This window comes from Penaeus japonicus, unplaced genomic scaffold (assembly GCF_977035675.1).
Source record: "Penaeus japonicus unplaced genomic scaffold, GWHDUDI00000001_assembly GWHDUDI00000036, whole genome shotgun sequence".
Taxonomy (NCBI): Eukaryota; Metazoa; Arthropoda; class Malacostraca; order Decapoda; family Penaeidae; genus Penaeus; species Penaeus japonicus.
Window position 1 is genome coordinate 17,716,699 of NW_028234438.1, and position 10,000 is coordinate 17,726,698.

The following is a 10,000-nucleotide window of genomic DNA, read 5'->3' on the forward strand; positions in this document are numbered from 1 at the left end:
GCCGCTCCCGCCGCATGTCGTCCACCGAGAAGTTTTCGTACTTCTTGATGGCGCCCTTCTTCCTCTTCTCCTCCAGGTTCTTCTCCTGCATCCGCCTGATCTGCTCGTCGCGGCGGCGGTTCTCCTCGCGGATTCTCTCCTCCTCCTCCTTCCGCTTCGTCAGCGCTTCTTGCTTGAGGTGAGCCGACGGGGCGAAGGCCGACGGGCGCGCCAGCGAGAAGGAACCCGGCTCCTCCGCCTCGCCCTGCGACGAGAGGGCAGCCTCCTGAGCCTCTAGCTGCATCATCCTCATCGTCGGGGAGATGACTTCCGGGACGGCGGCGGGGGGCTCCTTCGGCGCCGGCGGAGGCTGCTCGCTCATCGACTCCCTCCTCTTGGCCACCATCATCAGCTCCTCCAGGCGGCGCTTCTCCTGGATCAGCTGCTGCAGCTGCTTCCTCTTCTGATCCTCCGTCAGGAGCTGCGGATCCTGTATCTCCATGGGCGGCTCCTTCCCCTTCTTCTGCAAGAAGGACTTCTGGGTCGCCGGCACCTGAGAGGCCGACTGGGAATTGAACACGCTCTGCTTGGAGGCCGCGCTCTGGGTCGTCTGCTGGAGGGTCACCTGGCTCATCGACTTCATCTGAGGCCCCTGCGATTGCAGCTGCTGCAGCTTGCTCGTCAGCTGCGTGGGGCTGAGCGCCCCCGACTGCTGCGCCGCGCTCGGCTGAGCGAACTGAGTGGGGGAAAACAAGGGCGTGGAATAGATAGACCCCGTGCCGCTCTGCAGGGGCGTCGACGTCTGGTGCGGCGGCGGAGAGAAGGACTGCACCGGCGAGAAGAAGACCGGCGGCGGGGAAGTAAACTTGGCCGAGGGCGACGTGACCTGCGGCGGCGTCACAAACTGCTGCACCGGCGACTGCGGCAGCTGCGGCGGAGAGGAGTACCGCTGGACCGGAGATAGAGCCTGCGCCGGCGGAGACGCGATGCGTTGCGGGGAAATGGAGAAGCGCTGCCGGGGCGTGTGCACGGCGGACGCGGAGCGCGAGCTGAACGGGGAGACAGTCTTCTTCTGCAAGTCCTTCTTGCGCTTCCGCTCGGCCTCCTCGGCGACCTTCTCCTCGATCATCAGCTTCTCCAGCCGCTTCTGGTTCTCGTAGTTCTCATCCACCAGATTCCTGCAATCAAGGAGGTTCCTCATACCGATTCTAACCGCGATTTGACACTAGTGGCCCACTCCTGACTATTCCACAGCAGTTAGCAAATATAGAACATCTAAACAAAGAACAAAAGGATTGATAGAGATCTTCCCGAATTTATATAAGCCATGAGTAACGTCTCTAATGAAAACAGATTTATCATGTCTTTCATTATCACAGATTTCATTCCGCTGCGGTATTTATGGCTAGACATTCTCTGTTAGACTAAAAGTACTATTAGAAACGTTAGCTTATCTTAGAATTGTTATATCTGACATTACCTTTATCTTTTATTTTATTTTACCACAATATGATTAGCATCAGTCACCACTTTTCAGCCAAATGACACGAGCCTTAGCAAGATGCCACAACTCCTCTAAAAAACATTTCTGCAACAGCATTATTATCTACGTGCATTCTTATTATTATCTATATATCTATATACCATTAATATCTATCGTTATCATCACTGACCTGCTGTTTTTACTGATATCTTTAGGGCTTATACATGACCTGTAACGGTATTGAAGCTATAAGGACAGTATATCATCTGTTGATCATATACTATTACCAAATATGCTAATTCTCATAATTCGCTATCACTGTTGTTGATATGATATTTCTATCAATATTTATATATAGTGAAAACATACTACTGTAACTGCTATCATTGGTACTGTTCATCAATTTTACATTTATCAAATATTTCAAATATTGTTATGTTGATTGCAATTGTCTTAATCTATGGTCAATTTACAGCTTGATATATCATTGTAAAAAAAATATATATATATTGTTAACTGTCCTTACGATGTCCCTGTTTATCTAGGTACCAAATGAAACAATGAAATACAATGAAACAACAACTCAAAATAGCGTAAAACAAAATGATGATGATGACAATGATGAAGATAGTAATAATAATGACAATGGCGATGATGGTGATAATAACAATAATGATGATAATTATAAAAATGACAATGATATTAATGATAGCAATGATAATGACAATGATGGTAATTTTAGTGATAATGATAATAGTAATAGATGATAGTGATAATAGTACTACTACTACTAATGATGATAGTGATAATGATAATAATGTTGATGATAACAATAACGATGATAATAATAATAATGATAAGGATGATGATGATGATAAAAGTAATGATAATACGAACAATGATAGTAATTTACAATAATAATGGTGATGATGATAACTGTAATAAAAATTAAAATGCTAATGACGATGATTGTAATGATAATAACGACAGCAATAATGATAATAATGATAATGACAATAGCTAAAGCTGAGGGCAATGATAATGATAACAAAGATAATGATAATAATGATAAAGATAGAAAAATTAATAATAATAACAATAACAATAATAATAACAACAATGACGATAATGATAATGACAATGAAAATTAATAATAATAACAATAACAATAATAATAACAACAATGACGATAATGATAATGACAATGACAATCGAACTTCCAAACTCACTGGCTTTTCCTAAGCGTAAGTTCGACCTTGTTTCCCGCCGCCTTCACGAGGTCACACGCATCGAAGTGACACAGCGTCCGGGCGTCGTGGCCCTCGATCATGAGAATAGTGTCACCCGGTGCCAAGTGCTGCGAGGCCAACGTTCCCGGTGTCACCTGGCGAGAGAAGCGGTCATGAGGGGAGGGGGGAAAGAGACTGTGCATGGCGTAATGGAGGGAGGTATGCTCTTGGTGTGGGGGTGTGTTGTGCATGACTTTATGGTGTGTTGTGCATGGCTTTACGGTGAGTGGTGTGTTGTGCATGGCTTTACGGTGAGTGGTGTGTTGTGCATGGTGTTACGGTGAGTGGTGTGTTGTGCATGGTGTTACGGTGAGTGGTGTGTTGTGCATGGCTTTGTGGTGAGTGGTGTGTTGTGCATGGCTTTACGGTGAGTGGTGTGTTGTGCATGGCTTTACGGTGAGTGGTGTGTTGTGCATGGCTTTACGGTGAGTGGTGTGTTGTGCATGGTGTTACGGTGAGTGGTGTGTTGTGCATGGCTTTACGGTGAGTGGTGTGTTGTGCATGGTGTTACGAAGGAGAGGGGCTTTGTGCATGTTTTTGAGGGAGACGTGCTCTGTGCATGTTTTTGAGGGAGAGGTGCATGGTATTATGAGAGATAGGTTGTTCATTGCTTTTTTGGATGATTGGTTTTTTTTTATGCATGGCTCTATGACTGAGATATAGGCCTATGTTGTGCATATCGTTATGGAGAGGAGGTACTGTGTGCATGACGTCATGAGTAAGAGGTACAATGTTCATTGTGTTATAAGAGAGGTACTTTGGGTGTGACTCTATGATAGAGAGGTATAGTGTGCATGGCATTTTGAGAAAGATAAGTATTATGTGTATGGCATTATGAGAGAGAAATATGTAAGTGCTCTTTATGAATTAAAGTTTTTTTGTTTTTTTTTAATAAATCATACACTAATATCAAGAGGGAGGTTCAGTATGAGAAAGATTAAAAACCTATAACATAATAAGAAGGTGTAATGAAAGGCAATCATGACTTCCTAAGGGAGTGCCAAACTGCATGCCGTCATGAAGGACAATCAAATGCATGACCTCATAAAGAAACCAAATGAATTGTAGTGTGAGAAAGAAACAAAGAAAAAAAAAAAAAAGACATCCTTTAGTAAGGAACAGACAAAGGGATGACGTCACAACGTGAGGACCCTTCAATGTATTATGTTACGTCAAAGAAATTTAATATATTAAGTTCAAAGGGAGATACGAAAATAAACAAGAGCACAAAGAGTGAAGCAACGTGTATGACGTCACACGAAAAAAGTGAATAAATTTTTTTTCTCTCTCTAATTTTTGTGTCTGTGTGAAATATATGTGTGTCTTTATTTCTCTCTATATAAATTTCTCTATCTATCCTTCTCTATCTCAGTCTTTCTGTTTCTCTGCTCACCCTCTCTCTCTTTAACGATTTCTCTTTATCTCTCTATATCTTTCTATCTACGTGTATGGGTCTTCGAGTTGTTTATCATAGAAAAAAAAAGAAAATGGTGGAATTAAGGAAACTACTCATCAACATTAAAGATAATAAGAGTGTGATTGTTCAGAGCAGAGCTTAGCAAAAAAAAAAAAAAAAAAAAAAAAAAAAAAAAAAAAATCTTTTTACGCCAAAATATCACAAGAATAGATAAATACTTGTAAAAACGAATCATGTCTGCAATGCATTCATAACTGTCACTTTTGACACAGTCTACCCTTTCCGACACAGAGAACTATTTTCCCCATCCTCGTTGACTTTTGTGTATACGTCTACATATGTGTATATATATATATATATATATATATATATATATATATATATATATATATATATATATATATATATATATATATACACACACACATATGCGAATGCGTATTTATGTATATGTATATGTATATGTATATATATATATATATATATATATATATATATGTATGTATATGTATATACATGTATGAATAAGTATGTGTGTGAGGATATTCATGTTAATTATATAAAGACAAAGTCTTGAAACAAGGAGTGTGTCCACAATTTAAAAAAAAAACTCTACGGCAAAACACCGCCCCATTTCAACATCGCGCCGATGATGTCAGGCGAAAGACTTCGGTATGCATTGGCCAAGACCCCACAGAAGGTAGCCAATCTGTGGCCATGTGACATAAATCTGTGTTGCTCCGGTATTCTCCTTAATTCTCCTTTGGGTCCATCACTAAATAAGACCCATGGCACATAATACGATAATTAAAAAGAAAAACAAAACAAGATAATTATGATGATTTTTAATGGTATTGATGACTTTTTTTTTCTTTCTTTCAAATCGAACTATAAAACGACGAATTCGAATCAATGTTAAAATAGTAGAAATGCCTAAGCCGATTTCATACTAAGAAATAATAATGTTTCAACGATTTAAGTTAATTACAAAATATGGCGAAATAACTTTCAGAACGGTTATCATAGCTATAAAAATAACAGTGATATTGATAACATGATATTCATGAAGATGATGATAATGATAGTAATAAAAGTAACACTGATAATTATGAGAATGATTATGATGATTGCGATGACGATAATTATAATCAATCCAATAATAATAATCTTTAATAATTACGATAAGGAGGATTACAGTAATAGTTACGATTATGACATCAAGGATAATAATAACTATAATGAGGGTCATAGTAATATTAATATTACCAATAGTAGTTGTAGTAATGATAGCAATAATAATGATATTATCATCAATAATGATAATAATCAGAATATCAACAAAAATAATAATAATGATAACAACATTGATAAAGATAATAATAATACCATTGATAATAATAGCAATAGTAATAGTCATATTCGAAATAGTAACGACAACAACAACAACAATAATAATAATAACAATGACAATGATAATAATAATAATAATAATGGCAATGACAATAATAATGATAATGACACTAATAAAACATAATGACGATAATAACAACAGTAATAAAGATACTACTAACAATAGTGATAAGGATTATTATAAAGAACAATAACAATGATAATGATTATAACATCAATATCAGCGAAATTGATAACAATGATAATGGTAATAATATTATCAATAGTGATAGGATTGATGATAATGATAATGATAATGATAGCATAATAAAAGTGGTTATAATATTATAATTATTAACGATAATGATAAAAAACGGTGATAATGATAATGATCACAATAATAATAATAATAATAATAACAATGCTGCTAATGATGTTATAGATAATAATGATGATGATAACAAAAGCGATAATGATAATGATAATGTCAGTATGAATAGGAAATCAGTAATAAGGATGATGAAAAAGGATGGTGATAATGAATGATAGTATTAATAACAACAGTGATAATAATGATAATGATAACGTTAACAATAACAATATTAACAATAATGATAATGATAATAACAATAATGATAGTAATAATAATGTTATTGATAATGAATGATAATACTGATAATAATAAGGATAATAATGACAAAAACAATAATGATAATAATGATAACTAGGTTGATTATAAAAATGATTTCACTAATGCTCATAGTATTACTAGTATTGCAATTATCATTATTACTGATAATAAGAACAATGAAAATTATTATCATCATAATAATAATGATAATAATGAGTGAAAGTGATAATAGCAATAAGATAGTGATGATAATAACAATGATAATGATGCTAACGATAATGATGATTATATTGAAAGTAAATTAAACTACTACTAATGATAATGATATTGGTGATAATAAAAATTTTGATAATGATGATGATGATATTAAAGGATAATGATGATAACACTGATGATAGTAATACTGATGATGATAGTGATAATGATAAGCAGAATGATTATAAAGATAGTGATAATAATACTAGGAATGATAATAATAATGATAATGATAATAACATTAATAATGATGATAGCAATATTAATGATAAACATAATGATATTGATAAATATGATAACAACAACAACACAGGTGATAATGATGTCAATAATAATCATAGTAATGATGATGATAACAATAAAAAATGATAACAATAATAATGATGATATTGATGATGATAACAAGAATCATAATAACAACAATAATAATGATAATGTTCATAATGATGATAATGATGATAGCATTAATAAGGATAACAATAATGATAACGATACAAATGATAGTAATAATGATTATAATCATAATGATAACGATAATCATAAGTATGATTCTAATGGTTATGATAATGGTGGTAATGTAAAAAGTAATGATAGCAGTAATGATGATGATGGGAAAATGATAATGATAATAAAAATAATGAAAATAATGATAATTATAATGATGATGATCATCATTATCTGATAATGATTGCAATGATTATGACAATCATAAAAGTGATGATGATAATGAAAATTATAAGGATAAACATTTCAGTAGTAATGTCAAATAAAGATGATGATAACAATGGAAATGATGATTATGATAGTGAAGATACTATGAGTAATAACATGAATAATAACTACGACGATGGTCATTCAATAATTACAATATTTGCAACAATGATAAAGATAATTATAATGGCATTGATTATAATAGCAACAATAATAGAAATAAAAAAAAATGATGATATTAGTAATATTCTTTAATAACGATTGATCATCTTTTAATTAAAAAAGAAATAATAATAACAAGAAACCAACATTGTGATTATGATAATAAGAGTAATAACAACATCAATAACGATGATAGTGATAATGATATGATGTAATTATGATATGATGATAAGAGTGATGTTAAAAATGATTGTGATGATAGTAGCAAAAGTATGAATAATATTGGTTATATATCTACAGCAATAATGATAATGATGATAATCTAAATTATTATTATCATTACTATCATCACTATCATTATCATTACTATCATTACGATGTTGATGATGATATTAATGATAGTAATGATGTTAGTAATGATATTCATAATGATAATACTGTTATTACTAATAATAATAACATTAAGGATAATAATAACAAAATAACATTAATGATGAGAATATTTATGATAATGATAATAATCATTACAATCATGATCTTAATATTTTTTTTATTAACAAGAGAATATAAGATGATGGAAGTAATAATAGTCATAATAATGATAAAAATATAATAATGATGATATTGATAATGGTGATAATAGCAATATTAGGAAGAAGAGTTTCAAGAATGATTATTATGTATCATTATATTATATACTATATATCATATTATATTATTACATATTACATAGTATATATTATGTCATATGTTATATATCATATATCATTAGTATAATTATTTCTTATATAATTAAAAAGATAATTATAATGAGAGTAATGATAGTTATCGTTATCACAATTACCATAATAACAAGAACAATGACAATGACGATAATGATAATAATGATAATAATAATGATAATACCAACAATAATGATAATGGTATTAGCAATAAAAAGGATGATAATAGTTATGATAATCACTTTAACTTATATCAATAGATATAATTATAACAACGTTACTTACTATAAGTGTTATCAATATTATCATTCATAGTAACAATAATAGTATGTCTAAAGATGACATGATTATGATGATAATAATGATAGCAATGATAACAGCAATAATGATAAAATAATAAATGTCAATCACCATTGCAATAATGATGTTAAAAGTAACCGTGATGACAACGATATTAAAAATAACAAGAAAAAAATCGTGATAACAATGATTAAAGAGACAATAAGAATAACAATAGTCTTAATAAAGATAGAAATATTGTGTCGGTAAAATGACGAATCTATATAGAAATTAACGAACATATAAGAAATTCCTTGCTTACGAAAATAACGAAAATTACGAGAGAAAACAAAAAAAAAACAATATAAGAAGAAACTGAAGATTAAGAGTAATGATAAGACTAGAGATAAGATTAAAAAAAAACATATCTAAGAATGATAATAATGATAGAAATAAGAATAAGAATAATAACAATAAGAATACTGAATAAGTAATGATGGGATGATAAGAACAACCAAAAATAAACATAAGTATAAGAATAGGAATAAGCCCCAAAATTATGTTAAGATAAAGACAAAATTAAGAATAAGAATTAGATAAAGATGGTAAGAATGAAAATAATCTAGAGAGTTTTAAGCACTAGAAGAAATATAAGAATAACAGTGACATTATGATAAGTATAAATATAAGAATATAATAAGTATAAATATAGGAATATGATAAGTATAAATATAAGAATAACAGTGACATTACTAATACTATATTCTTGAAAGCTGGTCATGTCTGTTGCATAGTCATGCAATTATATTGAAATATGATAGGAGGTGAGAAATATAAAAATGATGATAATAGTTCAATTGTCTTTGAAGATAATCATAATTGTATAACTAAGGACGATGATGATAATGATAATGATAATACTAAAAATAATGATAATGATAATAATGATAATAGTGATGATAATAAGAGTAGTAGTAGTAGTAGTAATGATAATAATAATAATAATAATAATGATAATGATAATAATGATAATAATAATAATAATGACAATAACATTGATAGTAATAATAATAGTAATGATAATGATAATAAGGATAATAATGATAATAATTATATGATAATAATAATAATAATAATGATAATAATGATAATAATAGTAACAATAATAATAAGAATAGTAATAATAATAATGACAATAACAATGATAATAATAATAATGATAATGATAATAATGACAATAACAATGATAGCAATAATAATAGTAATGATAATAATGATAATAATGATAATAATAATAATGATGATAGTGATAATAATAATATGATAATAATAATAATGATAATAATAATACTGATAATATTGATGATAATAATAATAATTATGATGATAATGATAATGATAATAATAATGATAATAATAGTAATAACAACAATAATAATGATACTACTACTACTACTACTACTAATAATAATAATAATGATAATAACAGTTACAACAATAATAAGATTCTCTTTAAAAAAGGTCATAGGCACACACCTGATAAGATGTACTCTCATTTCAGCGTTTTTGTTATCGCTCTTTTGCCTTTGTGCCTTTTTTCACGGAGAGGTATATCGACAGACAAAAAAACGAAGACAAAAAAAAAAAAAAAAAAAATCGACATTTTATTCATACTTGACATAA

The 10,000-nt window shown here is 31.3% G+C and overlaps 1 protein-coding gene across 5 annotated transcripts in view; it reads right to left on the reverse strand.

Moving 5' to 3' along the window:
- The window catches only part of LOC122266684 (uncharacterized), a 54,459-nt gene that overhangs the window by 6,552 nt on the left and 37,907 nt on the right, over window positions 1-10,000 (reverse strand). For 3 of the 5 annotated variants that reach the window (XM_086531552.1, XM_086531551.1, XM_086531555.1), the window contains 3 exons: window positions 2,692-2,846; window positions 1,653-1,691; window positions 1-1,157 (listed from right to left, as the gene is read on the reverse strand). The exon at window positions 1-1,157 is cut by the window's left edge and continues 2,351 nt beyond it. In XM_086531552.1, the coding sequence (XP_086387678.1) occupies window positions 1-1,157; window positions 1,653-1,691; window positions 2,692-2,846 (1,351 nt within the window). The remainder of the gene's footprint in view (window positions 1,158-1,652; window positions 1,692-2,691; window positions 2,847-10,000) is intronic. The other 2 variants (XM_086531554.1, XM_086531556.1) reach the window with 1 other exon arrangement.